Source organism: Nerophis ophidion, linkage group LG20 (assembly GCF_033978795.1).
Source record: "Nerophis ophidion isolate RoL-2023_Sa linkage group LG20, RoL_Noph_v1.0, whole genome shotgun sequence".
NCBI lineage: Eukaryota > Metazoa > Chordata > Actinopteri > Syngnathiformes > Syngnathidae > Nerophis > Nerophis ophidion.
Genome location: NC_084630.1, coordinates 43,405,673 through 43,432,616, shown reverse-complemented (window position 1 = coordinate 43,432,616; position 26,944 = coordinate 43,405,673). Strand labels below are relative to the sequence as shown.

At 38.0% G+C, this 26,944-nt stretch overlaps 1 protein-coding gene across 3 annotated transcripts; it reads right to left on the bottom strand.

Moving 5' to 3' along the window:
• Window positions 1-196: 196 nt before the first annotated feature.
• khsrp (KH-type splicing regulatory protein) lies at window positions 197-25,880 on the bottom strand. Of its 3 annotated transcripts, none has more exons than XM_061881293.1 (18): window positions 25,514-25,880; window positions 14,201-14,303; window positions 14,063-14,116; window positions 13,941-13,977; window positions 13,799-13,857; window positions 13,640-13,711; window positions 13,488-13,545; window positions 11,739-11,886; window positions 11,189-11,287; window positions 10,996-11,115; window positions 6,136-6,238; window positions 5,878-6,002; window positions 4,285-4,575; window positions 4,108-4,217; window positions 3,944-4,029; window positions 3,638-3,841; window positions 1,181-1,371; window positions 197-1,039 (listed from the first exon to the last, which is right to left on the bottom strand). In XM_061881293.1, the coding sequence occupies exons 1-18, from the start codon at window positions 25,601-25,603 to the stop codon at window positions 1,031-1,033; spliced, it is 1,959 nt and encodes a 652-aa protein (XP_061737277.1). In that variant the 5' UTR covers window positions 25,604-25,880; the 3' UTR covers window positions 197-1,030. The 3 variants fall into 3 exon arrangements, with proteins under 3 accessions (XP_061737277.1, XP_061737276.1, XP_061737278.1); XM_061881292.1 differs by having other exon boundaries at window positions 3,944-4,032; window positions 25,514-25,879; XM_061881294.1 differs by lacking the exon at window positions 14,063-14,116 and having other exon boundaries at window positions 3,944-4,032; window positions 25,514-25,879.
• Between the last annotated feature and the right edge of the window lie 1,064 nt (window positions 25,881-26,944).

The following is a 26,944-nucleotide window of genomic DNA, read 5'->3' as shown; positions in this document are numbered from 1 at the left end:
TTAACTAGGATGGCAGAAGCTGGGATAGAACCTGGAACCCCCAAGTTGCTGGCACGGCCACTCTAGCAACTGAGCTACATCGCCCCTGTGCTTTTAAAGGAAATTATACTCAATGCGTTACCTTTGACAGCCCTAATTGAAACAAATCGGCATTAACTTTTATAATGCAGAGAAACATTTGTGATTAAAGAGGTAATTAGATCTGAATGTTTTATTTTAAGTATTTAAAAACAAGCTGTAAAAAACAACAAAATACAATGACAGAGCCTATCGGAACAGAAAAAAAATATTGTCCATCAATTACGTTGTAGAAATAAGCAGAGGGCAGACAAACCCACACATACATGCACACACAACCAGCCAACATATGAGATGCCATATTACAGCAAACTTGCACACATTCTCCTGTTCAGTAGCATTATTGCTTACAGAGTACAGACACACACACAATCCCCTTCTGAAAAACTTTTGTTTTTTTTGTTTGATTTTTACAGTGAATCAAATAAAAATTAAGAAATGCATGGTCAATTACAACTGCAATTTCAGCACTGATACTTATTTTAAATGAGGTTTAAAAAGTACCAAAAGTAAGAAAAATGTTGCCATCAAAGCAGAATTTTAACATAAAATATACTGCAAAGTGATACCATTAACCTGAATGTGAAACTTGAAATGTATAATTGTGAAGCCTCTGCAGTAAAGAGACATATTTTACAATGTTTTGAAAAGGTAAATTAGACTTATTACACAGTGTGGGTGAGTTGAAGGAGCAGACAGATTCTATCAACATTATTTAGTGCCTTGTTGCAATGAATGAGAAAAAGTTTCCCCCTTGTTCTGTTCGAGGGAGTGGGGTGGGGGATAGTAGCTCAGACAACTAGCAAGGTTTGATTTAAAAAAAAAAAAATAGAAAAAAGAAAAAAAAGGGAAATTGTGAAATAAGGGTCTTAAATTGTTGAAGCCAAAATGGAAATCTCTATAAGCAGAAGTCCCAGGAGCCAACAAAACCATCCACACGGTCATGACATCTTTACTGGGCCTGAAATGAAAAATCACATATGCCACGCGACTGGTTGAGTGAGGTATTCTAGTGATGACTGACAACACAGTTGTTAATTTACATTATATAAAGAGTCAACGGAGTCTCTTTGGTCATTCTTGAGAAATAAAAAAAATGTACCTGCTGCCCTTGCTGTGGAGCAGCTGGTTGCCCGGGTGCCTGCCCTCCCTGCCCATAGTAAGCAGCCTGCTGTCTGTAGTACTCTGCCCAGGCCGCGCTGTAATCCTGCTGGCCTCCAGGTGCTGCTCCTCCAGCTGCTGCAGGAGCAGCCGCTGTTCCTGGAGCAGCTGCTGCCCCTCCTGCAGGCTGAACTGAAAAAACAAAAACACAAGGTACATTTACATCACGTGTTTAATTTGTCAAAATACTACTGTTATTATGTTGAAATACTACAGCCTCACTTGTACTACACTGAGTTTACTAAGTAACAAAAGTTGTTACAGACTGGAACCATTGATGCAAAGAAAAAAAAAAAAAAAAAAAAATGCTTTAAAAGCCATAAGCTCCCTAGAGCCACTAAAATTAGCCGTAACATGTTCACATTTTTAATGTTAATGAATGACTATATACACATCTTACACTTAGGGATAAATTGTTAACATGCATACCATAGGCCTGGGCCGATAATTTTTTTCTTGATGACATATTGACCTTCAAATTGTCAAAATATGTTATTGCCATTATTTTTATGAGACCAAATTAACCATTGATGTAATATTGCATGTGTATCCTTTCAAATGCAATAAACTTGTATTTCTCCTGAATTTTAATATTGTAATTGGAATGAAAACGTTTAAATCTCTAAGTTAAATAAAACAAACAAATAAAATATACTTTGCCTGTAAGGAAAATATTGCGCTTGAATAAAAATTATTTTAAAACTATATTGATGGGGAGAAATATACACAACCATAACAATAAATAAAAGAGCTAAATAATGTATTGACAAACAATGTTGCACATGTAGGCAGAGGTGGAGTTGTGCATTAATTGACAATCAAGTTAGGACCTTCTTAAACGAAAGTGCAAAGTAACAACATAAACACTACAGTAGGGCTGGGCGATATGGCCTTTTTTTAACATCGCGGTACTTTTAGGCCATATCGCGATATACGATATATGATACGATATTTTGCCTTGGCCTTGAATGAACACTTGATACATATAATCACAGCAGTATGATGATTCTATGTGTATACATTAAAACATTCTTCTTCATACTGCATTCATATATGCTACTTTTGAATTTTCATGCAGAGAGGGAAATCACAACTAAGTCAATTGACCAAAAGTGTATTTATTAAAGTTATTAAGCAATGGCAGAAACATTCAAGTCATTTCCAAAACATAAAGTGCAAGATTGTCAGAGACATTTTAACTGTCAAATAAAAATGAGCTGCATAAGAGGAAATCAAATAGTATTCGTCCTTCACTATGTGGTATGTTACTAAGGTTATGAAAGTCTCTTCATTCTCTAGCGAATGACTTTTCAAATGATGCTACATATTAGCAGTAATGCTACTTTTTATAGCAACGCTTGTGCCCCACACTTGACAAATTACGGTTGTCTGTTCGACATCTTCCCACTTGAAGCCGAACTACCGCCAGACGATGTTTTTTATTGGGAATTACGTCTTCCTTCATTTGTTACCAGATTCACACTTGATCTATCTCGTATTCCAACTCGTACGGCTACGTTAGCAGCTAACGTAGCCCGGTCTGCTAACTCTCTGCTCCGCGAGGGCGGACACGTATGTGACGTATGTAAGAATGTGCGCCTGCTTGTCTGGGAGAATGAGAGACAGGAAGGAGTGGGAAGAGCCTGAAGTGTACTCGAATATTACGATATAATCATTTTCTATATCGCACAGAGACAAACCCGTGATATATCGTATATATCGATATATCGCCCAGCCCTACAATACAGAATAAACAGGTCATATGCAAAACAAAATGAAGTTTGGCAGATTCCGAGTGAGGAACACTGATATGACTGCAAAAGCTAGTTTTATAACTGTATATTTTCAGCCTGTCTTCGGTGATATATTTATCCACACTTTGAGCACACACAGTTTTGCACCGTTTTGTTTGAACTGAACTGACCTGTTCGCCGAACACAAAGTCAGTGTGGACTGTTGGGTCAATGTGTTTCAAGTGGGCATGCAGGTTTGTTTTAGTAGCACACATCCAGCAAACTGGCTTCTCGATGTTGACAGGCTCATCTTGTTCCAAAGGTTTATTTTGTCCATGTTAGATGCTATATGCCAACTAGTTGCACTGTGTGATGGTAGCGGTCCAGCAACCCCACGGCACTACACTAAGAGTCAAAGACATTTAACGAGGATAAGATGATTCACCCCCTTCATTTTTTTTTGCTATGGTACAAACGCGCGTAGACGCTAAACGTTACGAAAAGCCTGAATGCTCTTAATGCATGTACATGGCGATTTATCAACGATGGAAATCTTTCCGACTTTAATTTTCATTTATTGTCGGTTAACTGACTTAATAATATCAGCCCAGGCCGAGCATACCACATAAATTCTTACAGGACTAAAAACTAATAAGGCTGCTTACCCATGCCCATCTTCTTGTAGTATTCCTCCCAAGCCTTTGTGTAGTCTGGCTGACCACCACCAGCAGTCTGTGCTGCTTGGTTCTGGTCCCCTGGTGGTCCAGGATCTCCCGGGGTCTGGGCTGGCATGGCACCCCCTGGCTGCTGACCATAGTACTGTGCATAATAGGCTGCCCATGCGGCATTTGGATCTGCTGGTGCCTTATCTGGTGGCAGGAGGGATGGGAAGAATCAATATTCTACATCTAAAAGTTTAACATTAAGGAATATAAATTGATTAATTATATGTTTGAAAAAGGGGTACTCACTAGGGTCCTGTGGCCCAGGGGCCTGCCATTGCTGGTAGTTGTTCCCCCAGCCCTGAGGATGGTACTGGGGACCACCGGGTGCACCACTACTGTAAAGAGGGAGGACAACTCAGTTAATTAGGGACAGCATTTCGGAAAATTCCCATATTTAGGTGTGTTCATACTGGGGTGCTCCACCAGGGGTTCCTGCATTGAATGGGTTGGGGTTGTAGGGGTCCATTGAACCACCGGGACCTCCTGGACCAGGACCACCACCCACAGGACACAACTGCACCTAAAAAACATTTTAAAAGGTGAGCCCATGTTGTCATTAAATGTTTAGTTGCAGCCCATAACTGTACCTCAATCTTCTCTTCTATTAGCTGCTTTGCATAGTCTATCTGTTGAGGGGTTCCACTAATGGTGAACAGTTTGAAGCTTGGATCACCATCTGGTGGTGGCTGACGTAGCATCTCAACAAATGCACCAGTCTGTTGGTTAATGGATTTGACGTTTTCTCCTCCTCTGCCAATGACAAGTCCACACTTGTGAGCAGGAATGGAGAAGGTCATCTCTTCACCAGATGGACCCCAGTTGCCCTGGCCTCTACTCCGTCCTCGTCCTCCAGGTGGCATCCCTGAACCAGCGGGGCCCTGCAAAAAAGTCTCTTGTAAGATTGTAGGGTATACCAATATTAATAGAGTAGCGCGGTACTAATGAATTCAAAACGGTACTATACTGCCGTACAGAGCAGAAGAGCATGTGAAGTGTATCAGAGCGCACAAGAAGAAACAGTGAGGAGAGGAAAAATGGTAAACAAAGACAATTCTACTGGTTAATTTAGAGGTTGCGTGAAGCATAATGACGGTATTTGGGTTTCAAACCTATCAATAAAGAGGACGCTTTAAACACAGAAGTTCAGCGCGACTTTAAAACATGCCTCGCCATGTCTGTTGAATGTCCAACCTGAAACTAACTTCACCTCGGTGTGCCAAAGGTGGCATGATCAAAGTATTACCACCTATGCTTAAAAACTAAGCTAAACAATGAAATAAGCAGTAAGATGAACAGCTAATAAAGTTAACTAGCTCCTCTGTTCTGCACATACAGAAACGTAGATGCGCACACATCTGTTTGGGTTGATGCCAAATACAGTATTAGCGATGTCCAAACTGCCCATGCATGCAAGTAAAATGACTGAATTTCGCAACAAATTGCTACAATTTGTGTTTTATCTTTAACAATGTGTTTTACCTGCTACAAGTCTTATCTATGCACTTTCAACTATAGTATTGCTTTTAGTGTTTCCTATCCAACCAACCATTTTCTACCGCTTTTTCCTTTCGGGGTCACGGGGGCGCTGGAGCCTATCTCAGCTACAATTGGGCGGAAGGCAGGGTACACCCTGGACAAGTCGCCCTTATCGCAGGGCCAACACTGACAGACAACATTCACACACTAGGGCCAATATAGTGTCACCAATCAAACTATCCCCAGCTGCATGTCTTTGGAAGTGGGAGGAAGCCGAATGATTTTATATTTCTTAAAGCATAGACGTTTTGCATAATGCACAGCATAGTGGCAACCATAAATCATAACGTCAATAATACGTTCTATTATATTCTAACCTAAACGTACAAAATGTAATATATGAAATTGTTCTTTGAGTGCAACAAAAAAGCCCAGTGTGTTTACTGCCTTTACATTTTAATTGTATTCATTTTAAATTGTTCTTTAAGTGCAATAAGAACCATATGTTTAACACATTTTAAGATTTTCTGTCAAAATAAAGCCAAAAATGATTTTTTCTGTGGTGCCCTTTAGTTTGTTAAGTATCAACATATATTTTGGTACCGATACCTTTTGGTACCGGTACAACCCTAGTCTCTTATCAAAATGCTCAGCAGCAAAAGACGGTTTAAAACATGGGTCGTCTCTGCCCATTGCTTACTTACCCCCTGGCCTCCCTCATCTCGGTTACGAATACTCTGAAGCAGATCTGTGATGATGGAGGCTGCATGTTGACACTGGTCAGGAGGACCCGAAATATGAGCAATCTTTTCAGGAGCAGTGCCATCATCTGAAAAGTAAAGTCAGTTTAAAAAAAGTTTAACGGGAGCGGGATTCTTAAAGACAAGAGAATGCGAGAGGTAGTGCAATAACAACACCAATTTGTTTTTAAAAGAAAACATACAATTTTGAAAGGCACTCACCTGGTTTAAACTGTATTTTAACTCCAGCATCACTCTGGATCTTTTTAATCATCTCCCCGCTTCGTCCAATTACGACACCCACTGCATGGCGAGGAACAGCTATCTGTAAAAACCCAACACAAAATAGACATAACAAAACACACTTTTGCAATTGTGAGATTCAAGTTCATTTTTAAGATTACCATTATTCAAATAAATATAAAAAAATATTATTTTGTGAGAGTGATAATGTGCCTTTCCATAACTTTCAAGTAAGTCAGTCAGTCAGTCAATCAAACCTGGACTCAATCTGAATACTCAATATAATGTCCTCTAAAGTAATTCTTAAACCTTTACAAAACTACTTACTGAAATGTGTGCGGGCGCTTCAAGAGAGAGCTTTAGATGTCTATTTGGTGTGTTAATTTTGATAGATTGTTGATTGACTGCCTCTCGGTCATCCTCCTAACATACAGACGAGCTATATTTTATATGACTACAAAAACATCAGAATTCAGGAGACTTGTAGCTTGAGTCAGGATGTCGGTAAACAAGAGCAATTTTGAGTCTGAAAAGAGTTGATAAGTCTAAAGAGGGCACGTTTCCCAACATTATCATACATATTTAATGGGTAATTTGGTACAAGCAGGTTTTAATAGCTAAATTGGTGCCATTTTTAGTCATATGCAGCATTGGATGAATAAAAAGACAACTCCTTACGTGAACTACTTTTCTGAAACAATTATTCAACTTGGTTTCACCGTCATTGAATTTGTCAAGCGCTCCAAAGTAGGGCTGTTCTGATCAAGCTTTTAAGCTGCAGATTTTGATAATTTATAGTGAGATTGCCTGATACCAATAATGATCACATGCAGTAGCTATGGATTTTTTGATTAATTTATTAGCAAGTGCTATTGACAGTTTAACCATATTTAAAATAAGTTCCTTATTCTCTTTTCTTCCATAAAACTGAGCAAAACAAAGTGAAAAGTACTAAATAACTTAACAAAAGCAAACACCACTATATGCTAGTCTTTTGGTTTTTGCCCTAAAAAGTTCTCCCGTGTCCAGGGAATTATTCCCCAAGTTTGGAAATAAACACTTTTTTTTTTTTTTTTTATAAATATCAATCTGATCACTATTACTGATCATATACTGATAATATCAACACCACCAATTCAAGTATTGATCCGCCCTCTTACATGTCGTTTGCTGACTGACAATGCTGACACCAACAGTTGACATATTATCCTATGTCTTGGTTTTTATATATCTACTTGTTAATAGCTGCTTACTTTCGACTGTAACATGGTTTCATTTACACATACGTTGTTACTATGCACTAATTTCATGGTGATGTTTAACACCAAGAAAAAACATAGTAAAGTTTAAGAATGTTTGTCCCTTTTTTAAAGGGGAACTGCACATTTATTGGAATGTTGATAATCATTAACAATCCTTATGTGAGACCAACACGCATCTGTTTTATTTATTTTTAATGCGTTCAAACTTGTAAATAAACGCTAGCAAATTCCAGCTCACAATGGAGGTAATGGGAGTCGCTCTATTTCGCTTATATAGCGCTCCAAACGAAACCTCCAACGTTTTATATACACACTATCCAATCCAATCCACTTTATTTATATAGCACATTTAAACAACAAGAACATTTCCAAAGTGCCGCACAGCTATGTTAAAATCAATACTAAAAACAACATTATGCTCCACCAATGACTGAATAAAAACAAAAAATAAATAAATACAAAACCAATATAAAAATTTATATGATTAAAAACAATTTTAAAGGGTAAAAGCAATTAAAACAGTAAAATAGAAAATCAAAATGTATAAAAAAACACAGAAGACAACAGAGGACCACACAACTCACGTAGTGTTAAAAGCCAAAGAATAAAAGTGGGTCTTAAGACGAGAATTAATACACTCCACTGTGGAAGCAGTTTGAACATGGAGGGGCAGAGTGTTCCAGGGCTTAGGGGCCGACCACAGAGAAGGTCCTGTCTCCCCTGGTTTTAAGTCTCGTCTTGGGCACCACGAGCTGGAGCTGGCTATCAGACCTCAGAGCGCGCGCCGGAGTGTACATTTGGATGAGGTCCGAGATATACTGAGGTACCAGTCCATGTAAAGATTTAAAAACAAACAGCAACGTTTTAAAATCAATTCTAAAATAAACAGGGAGCCAGTGCAAACTGAAGAATTGGGGTTATAGCCTGGCCCCTGTTAAAAGTCGTGCTGCCGCGTTCTGGACTAACTGCAACCAGGAGAGAGCTTTTTGGCTAATGCCAGCATAAAGTGCATTGCAGTAGTCCAGGCGACTTGAAATAAAAGCATGCACAACTTGTTCAAAAAGGTTAAAAGATAAAAACGGTTTTACCTTTACTAAAAGGCGAAGATGATAAAAACACGATTTTAAAACGCCATTGACTTGTTTGTCAAGATTAAAAATCGCTGTCTATAGTGACGCCAAGGCTGGTACACTAAGAATTAGAGGTGTGACTTTTTGGGCGTCTCAGTTTTTCATTTAACTAAATTAAGCGTTTATCACTTGCAACTTTAAAACCAGTGCATTGAAATATAAATGTGTGCAAATCTGGAACATAAGTGCCCTAAAATAAAAGAGCTAATCGGATGTCTTAGTGAGTCAGTCAGTCAAATTTAGAACTGTCTGCATTACTTTATTTACAGTAAATAAATCGATTTTTTGACGTTTACTTATCTATTATATTATCGTAAATGTCCAAATTGCGATGCATCTAAAAATTTATTATTTAACCTACCTCTAGTAAGTATATATGTTGGTTTATAGTCCCAACATTCTACTTTACAAGCGAGAGGCACAATTTAAAATCTAGAATTAACTTATACAGAGGCAATGCAACAGCTCACCGTCTCAGTATGTCAACAGCTGCATAAGCTACTGTGACCACGGCGCCACTAAATGTACAAACCCCGTTTCCAAATGAGTCGGGAGATTGTTAGATGTAAGAATAAACGGAATACAATGATTTGCAAATCCTTTTCAACCCCTATTCAATTGAATGCACTACAAAGACAAGATATTTGATGTTCAAACTCATAAACGTTTTTTTTTTTTTCAAATAATAATTAACTTAGAATTTCATGGCTGCATCACGTGCCAATGTAGATGGGAAAGGGCATGTTCACCACTGTGTTACGTCCCATTTTCTTTTAACAACACTCAATAAACGTTTGGGAACTGAGGAAACTAATTGTTGAAGCTTTGAAAGTGAAATTCTTTACCATTCTTGCTTGATGTACACCTTAAGTTGTTTAACAGTCCGGGGTCTTGTTGTCATATTTTACGCTTCATAATGCGCCACACATTTTCGATGGGAGACATGTCTGGACTGCAGGTGGGCCAGGAAAGTACCCGCACTCTTTTACTACGAAGCCACGCTGTTGTAACACGTGGCTTGGCATTGTTTTGCTGAAATAAGCAGGGGCGTCCATGATAACGTTGCTTGGATGACAACATATGTTGCTCCAAAACCTGTATGGACCATTCAGCATTAATTGTGCTTTCACAGATGTGTAAGTTACCCATGACTTGGGCACTGATACACCCCCATAACATCACAGATGCTGGCTTTTGAACTGTAACAATCCGGATGGTTATTTTCCTCTTTGTTCTGGAGGACACCAGGTCCCCAGTTTCCAAATATAATTTGAAATGTGGACTCGTCAGACCACACAACACTTTTCCACTTTGCATCAGTCCATCTTAGATGAGCTTAGGCCCAGCGAAGCCGGCGGCGTTCCTGGGTGTTGTTGATAAATGGCTTTTGCTTTGCATAGTAGAGTTTTAACTTGCACTTACAGATGTAGCGACCAACTGTAGTTACTGACAGTGGTTTTATGAAGTGGTCCTGAGCCCATGTGGTGATATCCTTTACACACTGATGTCGGTTTTTGATGTAGTACCGCCTGAGGGCTCAAAGGTCCGTAATATCATCGCTTACATGCAGTGATTTCTCAAGATTCTCTGAACCTTTTCATGATTTTACGGACGGGAGATGGTAAAATCCCTACTAAATTCCTTGCAATAGCTCATTGAGAAATGTTCTAAAACTGTTCGACAATTTGCTTACAAATTGGTGACCCTCGCCCCAGCCTTGTTTGTGAATTAATTAGCATATCATGGAAGTTGATTTTATACCCAATCATGGCACCCACCTGTTCCCAATTAGCCTACAAACCTGTGGGATGTTCCAAATAAGTGTATGAGTATTCCTAAACTTTATCAGTATTTATTGCCACCTTTCCCAACTTCTTTGTTACATGTTGCTGGCATCAAATTCTAAAGTTAATGATTAATTGCAAAAAAAAAAAGTTTAACATTTTGAACATTAAATATGTTGTCTTTGTAGCATATTCAACTGAATATGGGTTGTAAAGGATTTGCAAATCATTGTATTCCGTTTACATTCACATCTAACACAATTTCCCAACTCATACGGAAACAGGGTTAGTAGTTACTCAGCGTTCTTGCTTATAATAACAATATTGCTAATACTTAGTTAATATTCAGGTGACATAATGTAAATGGGGTATTGATGGCTGTTTTAGAGGGCTTTACAGGCGCAATAGATGACTCCATTAGCTTCACTGTTAGCTACCTCTGATTGCTGTATATTACCAAGTCTGTAAAGTTAACTGAAAAGTGACATCACTGTAATCTCCTCAGAGTAGTTGTAGAACTGTGTGAGCTATGTAACTGGAAGAACTGAGGACACAGTGCATTGTTGCGAGCACACACAAACAAAAGCAACAGTCTCTCTCTTGCTGACCGAGAGTTTGACAAATATGTTGTATTGCCTAAGAAAATCCATAATTCTCACTTACATCAATGCCCCCTCCGCCTCCACCTCCGCCTCCGCCCATTCTTGAGCCATATTCGTTCCTTTCTCCAAAACCGGCGTGATCCCGCTCCCGGAGAAGCTCATTGACCATCTCCTTAGCTTGCTGAAAAACAACCAACAACCAAATGAGGGGAAAAGAAAAATGGAGAAAATGTTTTTCTAGGGCTCTTAAGTACCTGCACTTTGAAAGGGTCTCCAATGATGCGCAGAGGTTTATCCACGTTTGGTGGCTGGGATCCATCTTGAATGAGGATCATTTTAACTCCAGCTCGTTCCTTTAATGTTTCACAAACACGAGAGAGACGTACAGGTAAATAAATGACTGAAGCAAGGAACTCCAAAAGTCAAATTCTTCTAATCCTCCAAATCAAAAACCAACCAAATCAATTTTGAAAACTATAATTAGAAGTTACGTATATGAATATATTTTAATTTATATTAATAACTTGCCATAATTCTATAATACCTGTCTGACCGTAAAAATATTACTTTGACATTTTATTTGAAGTTAAAATTATTAAAACTTAAATTGTATAGTTTTGGTAATCAAGTTTTATAACTGGAACAAATCTATTTATTTTATTTCCTTCGGGTAAAATTAATTGTTCCAAATCCCAACAATAGTTTCTAAAAATGAATGATGCTCAAACTTAGAGGTAGCATTGCATTTTCACAATCAATAGATTCTTTACACTCTCCAAACATAACCAGACTTTACAGTCTAACCTGTAGCTGCTTGATGGTTTCGCCTCCTTTGCCTATAATGAGGCCAGCCTTGCCCGCAGGGATGATCATCTCTTGCATGGAACCAGACTGCCCGTTGGACGATTCAGGGCCCCTTGTCACAATGTCATCTATGAGTGCCTTGGCTCTCCTGGAAGCAGATAAAGTGTTCGTTCACATTATAAACCTTAAAAAAATTGTTGTTTACTTGCTTGTATCCATAATTCATTCATACCTAATTCCTTTACAAGAAATAACAAGAATATAGAAAACTTCATCTGCAGTGTCCAGGTTTTTCAGTCACACTGCTTGAATTTTAGGCTAAAAAGTTACTAAATCAATTTAAATTCACTGAGTGGTTTCGGATCGTATTGTCATCCATAAACTCATATTGCCCCCGAAACAACACGGCAACCTCTAATTATGATTCGAATCGCTGAAACCAATGGTTACACCCACTTTCTTACCTTTATGTTTAAATAAAAGTATACGTTAATTATTTTCTTCCACTTTAGAGTCCTGTGAGAGTTATAGTAAATCAGCAAAGCCCACAAGTGAGCAAAGCATTTTTTGGGATATTGTCTCTGATTATTGTGATCCGACTCACTTAGGAGTAGGGATGTAATGATAAACGGTATTGACGATAACCGCGGTATAACATTTAGTAATACTGTTAACTTCAAATGATCGCAAAACTTGATAAACCCGCAGACAGACTAGTGTTTGCTTGCTAGCTTAAATGCTAACATGAATACAAGATTAACATATTTTCCCATTAAGAAACTACATATCCCAATCTAAAATTAAATACATTTCTGTCTGAGTAACTAACTAAGCTATTTAACTGTGCACAGTGATCCTATGAGCTGAGTGCTCTTAGCCCAGAGTGATTGATTTATATTCGGAGGAATAAGACACAAAGGTGTTTTTACTGTGCATTCGAGGACCTCGGAACAAAGTAGGACACCACAACGCCTACCAGAACCATACTTGCTAACCTTACCGATTTTCCTGGGAGACTCCCGAATTTCAGTGCCACTCCCAAAAATCTCCCGGGATAACCATTCTCCCGAATTTCTCCCAAATTACCCCCGACAACAAGGCGTCCTCTGCAACCAGTTGTCACGTCCGGTTCTCCTCCATACAAACAGCGTGCTGGCCCAGTCACATACCATATGCGGCTTTTACAAACACACACACAAGTTAATCCAAGGCATACTTGATCAACAGCCATACAGGTCACACTGAGGGTAGCTGTATAAACAACTATAACACTGTTACAAATGTGCGCCAAACCGTGAACCCACACCAAACAAGAATGACAAAAATTTTTGGAGAACACCCGCACCGTAACACAACAGAACAAATAACCAGAATCCCTTGCAGCACTAACTCTTCCGGTACGCTAAAATATACTTTAACTTTAATACAGCACCTCTTTTGGGGCTTTGTATTAATAATCCCAAAATTGGGATTTGACTTTACCCACAGAGAACATGTGGCCCAGCGTGAGACGGGGCAATTAGGACAGTTAACAGGAAAGCGTTACCTTGACACATACTGCAAATACGAAAAATGTGTTGAGATTCAATTAGCTTCTAGGAGAGTCCCTTTCGGGGAAAGGGTTTCTCCTAGAAACTCATGAAATTATTTATTTTATCAGAACAGCAGACTATTGACATTTAACGACATGAATGAAAACAGCTCACAGACTGCGCTTTCATTTCGTTTTAAATAGGAAACTGAACTTACTGTATGGCTTCGGCTGAACCTGTCAAAGAAACATTTCGTTCCGTGGTACCAGCGCTGTCTGTGGAAACATTTATGAAGAACCAGGGTTAGCTGAGAGACTTGCATAACTAATTCACTTCAAAAGGTAAATGTTAGGCTGCCATCCGACTCACCATGTGCAATCTGGACCTTACAGCCAGAGTCCTGCTGTATTTTGTTGATCTGTTCACCCCCTCTGCCGATGACTTAACAGGAAAGAAGACCAATATATTTTGGGGTTTAACAATTGCAGGACAGCATAGAGGATATGGGCTTTAAATAAGTGTACTTACTGAGACCAACCATGGCGTCAGGCACTCTGCACTCTTCTGTCATTGTGGAGGACCTGATGCTGCAGATAATTACACACAATGCATCCCATCACTTTTGTGGCAGAAGACTAAAAAAACTTTAATATGAAAAATAACCTCATACCTTTGCTGAGACAGGGCAGCCAGTTGCGCTCCGATGGCTGCAAGAAAAGGAGACATTTTTGAGTGGCTGGAAAGCGAGATAATCCAGCGTTTGTGAGGAATCAAAGTGCATATTTAACGTACACAAAGAAGAATCTCTTTCAATCTGTGACGCTACCTTCTTGGCGTCAGGTTCGTCTAAATAAAAGGAAAAGGTAAGCCTTCTAATGATAATGGCAGTTTTAGGCAAAGAGAAAGGGACAGTGTGAGTTTTATTCCAACCTGCTTCTTCGAGCGATCGTTTCTGTGCGGAAAACGGGTACCCCTCCGCTCCTCCATTGTTGCCTGCCAGATGAGCAGTCTCACCGCTGATTTTAGCTGCGATCTAGAAAGACATAGAAAACAAGCTTGATTGATGATCCATTTACATCAGGTTTCGGACAAAAGTGTTTAAAAAGGCGGACTGCAGCAATCATGCACAGTTGCACTATGTAATGACATTAGCAAATTTTGGATTTTCGGGACAACTTAACTAAAGAACAGGAATTATGATTTAAATGAAGAAGCAAGCTTGAGTCTGGGACATAAAATTATATAGAATAGATCAATGGAACCCATGTTTTAGTACAGTGGTTCGCCACTTTTTTTAAGTGATGTACCCCCTGTGTACCTTTTTTAAATTCAAGTACCTCCTAATCAGAGCAAAGCATTTTTGGTTGAAAAAAAGAGATAAAGAAGTAAAATACAGCACTATGTCATCAGTTTCTGATTCATTAAAATTGTATAGCAGTGCAAAATATTGCTCATTTGTACTGGTCTTTCTTGAACTATTTGGAAAAAAAGATATGAAAATAACTAAAAACTTGTTGAAAAATAAACAAGTGATTCAATTATAAATAAAGATTCCTACACATAGACGTAATCAATTTAAAGTGCCCTCTTTGGGGATTGTAATAGAGATCCATCTGGATTCATCAACTTAATTCTAAACATTTCTTCACAAAAAGAGAAATCTTTAACATTAATATTTATGGAACATGTCCACAAAAAAATCTAGCTGTCAACATTCATTTTGTTGAAGTATTATTCAATAAATATATTTATAAAGGATTTTTAAATTGTTGCTATTTCTAGAATATCTTTTAAAAATCCCACGTACCCCTTGACATACCTTCAAGTACCCGCAGGGGTACGCGTACCACCATTTGAGAACCACTGTTTTAGTACACGACCCTTTTTGCATGATTAAGTTTTCAATAAAAAATGATGTCAGGTATCATGCACCTAAATAGGGTTTGATACCTTCACCCGATACGGTACCAATTCCTGGAACCTGGAAACAAATAGTCGTACTAAACTGCAACAGTTTTTGGTACTTTTGTGTGTGTTCGAATGGTAATTGTAGGTGTTCAAAGGGGAACTGAACTTTTTTTTTTAATTTTGCCTATTGACAATCTTTATGAAACACATGATGGATGGATTTTTTCAAATGCATTCTAACTTGTAAATAAATGCAATCAAAAGTCCGCTTACAATGGAGCCTATGGAAGGCGTTCAATTCTGCTTAGAGAGCCCCTAAAAAAACATCCAAACACCTCCATTACGGTTTTACATTCATGATGTAAGTATAGATGTAATGTAGTAACTGGCACATTTAAAATTTTCAGTATTTTGATAATTTTAAGCATTAATTTAAAAAACAAATCACAATGATTGCTTTTTTTCTCTTAGTCACCGATTACTGCTCACTTTATGAGACCCAACAAACAAAACAACACTCACAGTATAAGACATGCTGTCTTTAAGAGGCCAACTGCTAGGATGTTTATATATTCCAATTTAGGTAAAGAATGTCTCATAATCCTCGTGCGAAAACTGGGTGGGGGAATCTGCGTTAGTGTTTATAATATTATCATCCCTAATACTTGGTTAATATTCAAGTCACCAAATGTAAATAGAGTATTGTTGGCGCTTTTTGAATGGTCATTTATCAGAATTTTATGAGCGGAATAGAGGAGATCCCACTGGTTCTGCTGTAAAAGGACTTTTATTTACATTTATTTAATATTTAGAAGACACTAAAAAAATCCATTTGTCGTCATGGATTTCGTAATGATTATTATTGATAGGCAAATTCTAAAAAAGTGCAGTTCCCCTTTAACAATTAATCTGAATACAGTTCGATTCGATTCAGAATTTCCGGTTGCCGATGCGATTCAGGGACGATTACTTTTTTGAAAGCATGGAACAATATGCCTCTGCACATTAGGGCTGCTCAAACAGAGCCTTTTAAAACCCTGCTAAAAACTAATTTATTCTGTCAGGCATTACGCAAATAACACTTTGGATTTATACTGTTTTTATTTCAACAGTTTTTAAACAAAAACATGTTTTATTAGTTTATTCTATTATTTACAGTTTTGTTGCTTTTATTGTCTTCTGTGCCGTGTGCAGCACTTCGGTCAACTTAAGTTGTTTTAATGTGCTATACAAATAAAGCTTGAATTGGCTTTTAAAATGATACGATCTGAAATGATTCAGTCAGTTGAAAACGTTTCAGCAATTTTTTTTGCAAAAAAACTCAACATGTGTGACTGAGAAATAAACTGCACACTGCAGGTGAAGTCTCCTATTTCCCTGTTATTTATTGTTTAGTAATTCTTTTTTTTTCTTTTCATAGTTTATTTAGAACATGAGCACATTTACAATGCAATACACCACACAGTTTCATATCACCTTACATCGCATCATGTCCGAAAAGGAGTAGGAAGAAGCAAAGCTTATTTATTAATCCTACCCCTTTCCCACGTCAGAGCGCCCACAAATACATACATTCATCTACTGACTCTCCTTACAGCAAAATATCAAAATGACATCCGTGAAGGAGTAATACAACAGTTCTGTAACATGTAATTAATTAATTCAGTCAGTCATTAGTAACATACTGAGATGAAGAATATCTTATTTTCAATAAGGTTGAAAGTGTTTCTCATAATTCTTCTTCTTTGTACGTACTATTAATTTGAACATCCTCTTAAAGTGGATCATATCAGTACAATGTTTAATTTCTTTACTTCATCCATTCCATAATTTAATTCCACATACTGATATGCTAAAGGTTTTAAGTGTTGTACGTGCATACGAATGTTTTAAATTAGATTTTCCTCTATGGTTATATTTCTCCTCATTAGCTGAGAAGAATTGTTGTACATTCTTTGGTAGCAGGTTATACATTTGCTTTGTACATCATTTTAGCCGTTTGCAATTTTATCAAATCATCGAGCTTTAATATTTTTGACTCAATAAATAAAGGGTTTGTATGTTCTCTATATCCAACATTATGTATTATTCTAATTGATCTTTTTTGTAACACAGTTAACGAATGTAGCGCACATTTGAAGTTGTTTCCCCATATTTCTGCACAATAACTCAGATATGGTAACATTAGCGAGCAGTAGAGAATATTAAGTGATTTTTGGCCCAGGATGTATTTTGTTTTATCCATTATTGAAATATTTTTTGCCACCTTATGTTGTATATTTTGTATATGAGATGTCCAGTTCATTTTATCATTTATCAATACTCCCAAAAATCTGGTTTCATTTACCCTTTCAATATCTACTCCGTCGATTTGTATTCGTGTCTGATGCTCTTTTCTACTGTTACCAAATAGCCTTATTTTAGTTTTACTGAGATTTAAAGATAGTCTGTTTCTATCAAACTATTTTTTTTAATTTGTTCATTCCTTCCGTTATTATTTGTATTATCGTGTGTGTGCTCTCTCCTGAACAGAAAGCAGTTGTGTCGTCTGCAAATAAAACTAATTTCAAGTCCTTTGTAACTTTACAAACGTCGTCTATATAAATATTAAACAATCTTGGTCCCAGTATTGATCCCTGGGGTACACCACAAGATATATCCAACCGTGTTGACATATTTTCACCCATCTTCACATATTGCTTCCTGTTGGTTAAATAGCTTCTTACCCAGTTCAATACCAAACCTCTGATGCCATATCATTCTAGTTTTTGTATCAAAATATCATGATTAATTGTGTCAAATGCTTTTGCTAAATCCATGAATACTGCGGCTGCACATTCCTTACCGTCTATTGCTCTGGTAATGTCCTCTGTTATTTTGATTAATGCTATTGATGTTGAGGTATTTGCTCTAAATCCAAATTGGTTCTCCACAAACGTTCCACTTTTGTTGATCCACTATTGAATAGTTTTTCCATGATTTTGGAGAAATGTGGAAGTAATGAAACTGGTCTGTAGTTAGTGAACTGGTGTGTGTCTCCATTCTTATGAATTGGTACAACTTTTGCAATTTTCATTTTGTCAGGGAATTTGCCCGTTACAAATTATACGTTACTGATATATGTAAGAGGTTCTGAAATGTCTTCTATAACCTTTTTTATTGTTACCATATCTATTCCATGACAGTCGGTTGAGGTCTTAGATTTACAATTTTTTTACAAATTTTGATTACTTCTTCTTTTGTCACCTTCTTAAGAAACATGGAATTGGGATTTCTGTCTATGAGCTCACTCAAGTTCTCAACTGACCCATCATCTGCATTTGGAATTCTTTTTTCCAGATTTTTTCCGATATTAACAAAGTAATCATTAAAATGTTCAACTATTTGGTTCATATTGTCATTTTTTTTATTCCCATCTAGAAAGTACTTTTACATTTTTAATGATGCTATTTAGGATGCCCCATGTTGCTCTCATGGTGTTTCTGTTCCTGTTTAATAATTGACTGTAGTATTCCCTCTTAGATATTCGTAGTATACCAGTTAGCTTGTTTTTATATTTCTTATACCTTTTTTCTGCCTCTATGGATCTCTATGTTATAAATATTCGACATGTGTTTTTTTGTGACATGCATTTCTCAGTCCTTTTGTCATCCATGGTTGGTTGTTTTTCTTTTGGTTCTTACTAAGTTCTTTCCAAGGACAATGTTTATCATAGAGTGAGTGTTAGAAAGGTGTTGAAAAAATTCCCATATGCATCATCCACATCATATTCATTGTCCCAAGTTTGTTTCCTCAAATCCTCCTTGAAGGAAATTATTCTTTCCTCTGTGCATTGTCTTTGAAATGTCTTTTTGTCAATGTTCTTCCTCTGTTCACTTTTTGCTCTTAAAGCCCCCTATACCCAGATATTTAATTCATCCATCCATCCATCCATTTACTCATGAGATTGTAAAAAAAAACAAAAAAAAAAACAACAAAATATATTTTGAAAGTAAAAAATTTTGCTCTAACCACTATGGTATCGATTTGATACAAAACAACTTGACAATATCACCGTTGGTATTTGTATTGATCCGCCCATCTGGGTTTACATTCAAGAGCTCTAGCTTGGGGTTAGCTTATCCTCCTGTAATGAGTAGTGCAGCATGTTTAACTACCTATAATAAATAGTGTAGCATGTTTAGCTAGTCCTTTTCTTCCATGGATGATAAGAGGGATGTAATTTGCCACCATTGAGGCAAGGATTGTTGACTTAGAAGTGGCTTTACTCTGTGGATGGACATTATCCATTAGCAAGGATTTTATATTGCTTTGCGGACGCCTTCCTTTGCTAGTTGCTGTCAAATTTGCTACAATGTGTCATTAAAATGCAGTATCACGATATAACGATAGTATTAAAGGCTCCATCGTTGGCCAAATGTATATAATTTATATCGTACACTGCACAATCCTAGTGACTCAATCAAAATAACCCCCATTGGCACCAAAGAAAGTTGCAAGTGTCAGCACTTTGATTAAGACAATAAGAAACACTATTGAATTAAAAAAATAACTTGCGAAGTTCAAAAGTAGCGTCCGCTTCACCCATCCCTCACTTTCTACTCATCGTCTTTAAACAATAGGACAACGGGTGAAAATTAGCTATTGTGCCAACTACGTCTTATTTATATTGTTGCTTTATGTTGATGAATATGCATTGTCATAATTCAAATAAATAAAAAGGTAAAAATGGTATTAAATTTCTACGTATTTCACATTGTTTCCTGCATGCATAACAATGATTCTCTATAAAATGTGTTGTGTGGTAATATGTTTGGGTGTCTGGAAGAGATCAACTAAGTTCACATTAGGGATGTCCCGATCCAGGTTTTTGCACTTCCGATCCGATACCGATATTGGTTTTTGCACTTCTGATCCGATACCGATATTGTTTTTGCACTTCCGATCCGATACCGATACTGGCCTATCCGAGCATGTATTAAAGTTTAAAGTTATTTTGCCTACTTAGTTGTCAGATTCATGTTGAAAAGGGGTTTAGTACTCTTAATAACAACTAGCCAGTCTAATTAGGTAAGTTTGAATAATACACAATGGTTGGTAATCAAGGATAAACACAAAATATCAAAAATTGTACATGACAAACAGAAATGCCATCATTAAACAGTAAAAACGTGAACAGTATAAAGTGCAAATAATGCTGTAAACAATATTATAAAAAAGGAAAACACACAAACAACCTGAGTGGGATAAAATGTCTATAACTCATCATCAAATGTAAACTTAAAAAAAAAAAAAAAACTACCTACATACTCCTTTCAATTGTTTGCCCCAGTCAGGGGGGGGGGGGGGGGGGCAAACAATTGAAGTCCAAGCATAATGGGGAGATTCTTTCTAACAAAGACGAGCACTTCAAGATGCTCAGGTGTCAGCCTGCTCCTGTGTTCATCAATGATGAACACAGCTTGACCTTATTGAGGCATGTTTTGTACTCCGCCTCTTCATCTTTTTCGTTTTGTATGGTCAAATAATCCCACACAGCTGACATATTTACCGTAACTTTTAATTCACACAGCCTTCTTAACGGTTAGAACACAGACCTGCGGATGTGTTGAAGGTGTGCTGGAAAATGCGGAATGGAGCAGCAGAAGAGTGAGATGTATTATTTAAATCGGTGCGCTGGAAAACACGGACTGGATTATTTAAAAAAAAACTGGATCTGGATCGGCATTTTCCCATGCCTTGCCGATACGCATTTTTGGCAAATATCGGCGGCCAATCCTATCCAAATATCGGATCGGGACAACCCTACTTCCCATATTTTTTTATGGGGAAAGTACACAGTATATTGGAAATCTAGACGGACAAAACCGCCCAGCCTTTGGCTATCAGGAGACATAACCAGCGATAGTGCCATAGAAAATCACTTGAGATCTGTTTGTACATTAGACATCTGTTTATTCTTAAAGTAAAATTAACATTTTTAATGATACCTTTATAACATACACCAAGGCTTACTTTATATTGACTTTCAATTGGATAGGTTATTCATCTTTAATGCACAAAATGTTTCAAAGAGGCTCTCTACCTCTTATATTCTGTACATTACATAATATATATCTTCCCATTTTTGAAAATTTTATTTAACTTGAGGCCCTGCGATGAGATGGAGACTCGTCAACGTGTACCCCGCCTACCACCCGAATGCAGCTGAGATAGGCTCCCGCGTGACCCCAAAAGGGACAAGCGTTAGAAAATGGATGGATGGATGGGTATCTAAATTGATTAATTGAAAATCAAACTGCTAACCCTTTTTCTAATTTACACTAAGGTGTCCTGGAGAGGATGCTACACCGGATCGTCAAATCTGGCTGCAGGAGAAGCAGTATGGTTCTTGTCCTGATCGTGGTACTGTGGACCCCGGCAGGGTCCTTGAGGGTGCATGAGCATTTGCCCTACTCGTCTACACGTGTTTTGTGGACTTGGAGAAGACATTCGACTGTGTGCCTCAGGAAATCATGTGGAGTATGCTCAGAGTGTATGAGGTATCGGACCAACTGATTATGGCAGTCATACCTGTATGATCAGTGAGGGTTGGACTCCGCAAGGGCTGCCCTTTTTCACAGATTCTGTTTACAACTTTGAAAGACATAATTTCTAGGCGCAGTCAGGGGTTTTAGGGATTCCGGTTCCACTGGAGAGAACCAGGACACGGTGGAGAGACTGTATCTCCCAGCTGGCTTGGGAACGCCTTGGGATCCCCTGGGAGGGAAGTCTGGGTATCTCTGCTTGGGCTGCTGCACACTTTAACAGTAATGTGTATTTTAGGAAAATCAGTGGTTGCAATAACAAAATGTTTTTATTTTATGAAAAATGCATATTACCATTAAAATTGCAATTTAAATGGGTGTAATAAATAAAAATAAAATGACTAAAACTTTGTTGCCTTTCACAACAACGCTCATATTATTATTGCAGCGACAGTGCGAAAACTATGTCCGCTTACATAAAATTCCGGGTATGAATCAATTTTTTTTAAATTACACTTATTAAAAGATTAATCGAGGCAAAATAATATAAAGACAAATCTTTTCTTTAATCAAATGATTTGCTAAATTGTTGCAGCCCTGAATACAACTCCAGTATAATATCTATTTCTGGATGTCTGAAAATTACTGCAACATTGATCTAACCATGATAAGATTTAAAAGCAGTGTTTTTCAAAATATTTTGGACCAAAGCACATTTTTTTGCGTTGAAAAAATCCAGAGGCACACCACCAGCAGAAATCAGTGAAAAACAAACTCAGTTGACAGTAAAAAGTCGTAGCAATTGTTGGATATGACTTTAAAACAAAACCAAGCATGCATCAATATAGCTCTTGTCTCAAAGTAGGTGTACTGTCCCCACCTGTCACATCACGCCGTGACTTATTTTGAGTTTTTTGCTGTTCTCCTGTGTGTAGTGTTATAGTTCTTGTCTGGCACTCCTATTTTGATGGCTTTTTCTTTTTTTGGGGCGTGGGGGGTATTTTCCTTTAGCAGTTTCATGTCTACCTTTGAGCCATATTTCCCATATCTACTTTGTTTTATCAATCAAGAATATCTTTTGATTGTATCCTTCTTTGTTGGGACATTGTTGATGTCATGTTCGGCTGTACATTGTGGATGCCGTCGTTTCTCCACAGCAAGTCTTTGCTGTCGTCCAGAATTCTGTTTTTGTTTATTTTTTAGCCAGTTCAGTTTGAGTCTCGTTACGCATAGCCTTCCTTAAACTTCAATGCCTTTTCTTAGGGGCACTCACCTTCTATTTATTTTTGGTTTATGCATTAGACACCTTTTTACCTGCACACTGCCTCCCGCTGTTTCCGAAATCTACAAAGCAATTAGCTACCGGCTGCCACCTACTGATATGGGAGACTATTACACAGTCACTCTGCCGAGCTCTAGACAGCCCCGACACTCAACAACACATAACCTGCAGACTAAAAATACTGGTTTGCAAAAAATATTTTCAACCCAAATAGGTGAAGTTAGATAATATCCCATGGCACACTAATGATTTAGAGCAGTGGTTCTCAAATGGGGGTACGCGTACCCCTAGGGGTACTTGAAGGTATGCCAAGGGGTACGTGAGATTTTTTTTTAAATATTGTAAAAATAGCAACAATTCAAAACTCCTTTATGAATATATTTATTGAATAATACTTCAAGAAAATATGAATGTAAGTTAGTAAACTGTGAAAAGAAATGCAACAATGCAGTATTCAGTTTTGACAGCTAGATTTTTTTGTGGACATGTTCCATAAATATTGATGTTAAATATATTTTTTTGTGAGGAAATGTTTAGAATTAAGTTCATGAATCCAGATGGATCTCTATTACAAACCCCAAAGAGGGCACTTTAAGTTGATTATTACTTCTGTGTTTAAAATATTTATTCATACTTGAATCACTTGTTTATTTAAAAAAAAAATTAAGTTAATTGTTATTTTTATATCTTTTTTTCCCAAATAGTTCAAGAAAGACCACTACAAATGAGCAATATTTTGCACCATCATACAATTTAGTGAATAAGAAACTGATGACATAGTGCTGTATTTTACTTCATCTCTTTTTTTCCAACCAAAAATGCTTTGCTCTGATTAGGGCAGTGGTTCTCAAATGGGGGTACGCCTACCCCTGGGGGTACTTGAAGGTATGCCAAGGGGTACGTGAGATTTTAAAAAAATGTTCTAAATATAGCAACAATTCAAAAATCCTTTATAAACATATTTATTGAATAATACTTCAACAAAATATGAACGTAAGTTAGTAAACTGTGAAAAGAAATGCAACAATGTTGACAGCTAGATTTTTTGGGGACATGTTCCATAAATATTGATGTTAAAGATTTCTTTTTTTGTGAAGATATGTTTAGAATGACTGCGATGAGGTGGCGACTTGTCCAGTGTGTACGTTGCCTTCCGCCCAATTGTAGCTGAAATAGGCACCGGCACCCCCCGCGGCCTCAAAGGGAATAAGCGGTAGAAAAAGGATGGATGTTTAGAATGAAGTTGATGAATCCAGATGGATCACTATTACAATCCCCAAAGAGGGCACTTTAAGTTGATGATTACTTCTATGTGTAGAAATCTTTATTTATAATTCAATCACTTGTTTATTTTTCAACAAGTTTTTAACTATTTTCACATCTTTTTTCCAAATAGTTCATGAAAGACCACTACAAATGAGCAATATTTTGCACGATTATACAATTTAGTAAATAAGAAATTTATGACATAGTGCTGTATTTTACTTATTTAGGTCTTTTTTTTCCCCAAACAAAAATGCATTGCTCTGATTAGGGGGTACTTGAACTTAATTTTTTTTCTCAGGGGGTACATCACTGAAAAAGGGTTGAGAACCACTGACAAAGAGGATATTGTCCGCCCTAAGATCGGTAGGTCGTAAGTCCAAATCCCGGCCAAGTCATACCAAAGACTTTAAAAATGGGACCCATTACCTCCCTGCTTGGCACTCAGCATTAAGGGTTGGAATTGGGGGTTGAGGATGTTGTTGTGGTTTGTGCAGCCCTTTGAGACACTTGTGATTTTGGGCTATATAAGTAAACATCGATTGATCCCCATAAATGATTCCCGGGCGCGGCACCGCTGCTGCCCACTGCTCCCCTCACCTCCCTGGGGGTGATCATGGGTGATGGGTCAAATGCAGAGAATAATTTCGCCACATCTAGTATGTGTGTGACAATCATTGATACTTTAACTTTACAAACAAGTATTTTGTTGAAATTTGTTTTTGGTTTTAATTGCTTTAATTAGTTACACATTCGGTTTTTTTACGTCTCCTTTGAATGAAAACATGAGTCTGTTCAGGGATCGTTTGTGCATCCAAAGCATTTAGTCAAATGTGCTTGTATATTTGTAAAACTGTAAATTATAACAGTTAATTCCTAAATACACCGTATTAACATTTAAAGACAGTTCCACACGCTTCGGTTGTTATAACGGCAGTAAACGTGCGTTTCATCCGTGAGCAAAATGTAGCAAACATACGTGGTGGTGGTAGGGTGTTAGACCATAGATAACTGCTTGTTAAAACGTCTAACGGCTGAAGTTGGACGTATTGTAACGATTTGGCGGTGTATTTTGTCATTAAAAAAGCGCCGTAGCCTAAAGAATAAAACACAGAAGACCTCACAAAGCCTTAAGCGGGACGCCGGTTAGCATGAAGGCTACAAGCTAGCGAGCGAACTGAAGCTAACGACAAGGATAATCCAGCTAGCGGCTATGCTAACGCATGCTAACCCGCCCGCCAGTCTGCTAATGTTTGTCTCTACCTGTCTGGCTCGTTCCATGGCGTCCGCAAACGCATCCTTTTTAGCTCCGCCGCCGACGCCATTGGTCGGCAAAGATCCGTAGTCGGACATGCTTCGTCTTCTCCTCGCGATCGACAAAACACACTGGGGGGGCAGGCCGGGTGGCTTTGGCCGGGTCGGGCTGCGCAGAAGCGGGAAGGCCAAAGCTGGTGTGCAGCGACACGAGAAGACCAATGTGAGGGAGATCGCTTAGCACGCCGGCAAAGTTCCCTGCTTAAAATAACCAATCAATGCACCCTTGGCCCTCCCCCGTCCGGCCTTTACGAAGCCCGAACCCCAAGCTTTGAGATCCAACGTTCGCGATACGAACTGCGCCGCCCCCTGGTGTGGAGGATAGTTATGTACTATACAATATGGCTGCCGCACGTCATTTATGACGTGTGTGTTATATTGCATAATACAAATGTATTAACGTATTACCCCCTTATAATTACTTTAAATTATTCAAATCTTGGAAGTGGAAAACCCCCAATGTTTTATCTTCATCGGAGGTATTTAAGTTGTTTGAAAAAGCCGACGTTCCTTTTTGTACAAACCCCGTTTCCATGAGTTGGGAAATTGTGTTAGATGTAAATATAAACGGAATACAATGATTTGCAAATCCTTTTCAACCCATATTCAGTTGAATATGCTACAAAGACAACATATTTGGTGTTCAAACTCATAAACATTTTTTGTGTGTGCAAATAATCATTAACTTTAGAATTTGATGCCAGCATCACGTAACAAAGAATTTGGGAAAGGTGGCAATAAATATTGATAAAGTAGAGGAATGCTCATCAAACACTTATGTGGGTCGGCATAGCTCGGTTGGTAGAGCGGCCGTGCCAGCAACTTGAGGGTTGCAGGTTCGATTCCCGCTTCCGCCATCCTAGTCACTGCCGTTGTGTCCTTGGGCAAGACACTTTACCCACTTGCTCCCAGTGCCACCCACACTGGTTTAAATGTAACTTAGATATTGGGTTTCACTATGTAAAGCGCTTTGAGTCACTAGAGAAAAGCGCTATATAAGAATAATTCACTTCACTTCACATCCCACAGGCGTGCAGGCTAATTGGGAACAGGTGGGTGCTAAGTAATTCACAAACAAGGATGGAGTGAGGGTCACCCCTTTGTAAGCAAATTGTCGAACAGTTTTACAACAACATTTCTCAACGAGCTATTGCAAGGAATTTAGGGATTTTACCATCCAAGGTCCGTAAAATCATCAAAAAGTTAAGAGAATCTGGAGAAATCGCTGCATGTAAGCGATGATATTATGGACTTTTGATCCCTCAGGCGGTACTGCATCCAAAACCGACATCAGTGTGTAAAGGATATCACCACATGGGCTCAGGAACACTTCATAAATCCACTGTCAGTAACTACAGTTGGTCGCTACATCAGTAAGTG

Bases quoted from the DNA above. Each gene is read 5' to 3' on its own strand.
- khsrp (XM_061881292.1), bottom strand. From the start codon at position 25,603: ATGTCCGACTACGGATCTTTGCCGACCAATGGCGTCGGCGGCGGAGCT. The intron at 11,288-11,738 runs GTTAGACTGTAA...GAAACATTAAAG, and splicing joins AAACCATCAAGCAGCTACAG to GAACGAGCTGGAGTTAAAAT. The intron at 1,372-3,637 runs GTAAGCAGCCTT...TTGTTTTTTCAG, and splicing joins CTACAAGAAGATGGGCATGG to TTCAGCCTGCAGGAGGGGCA.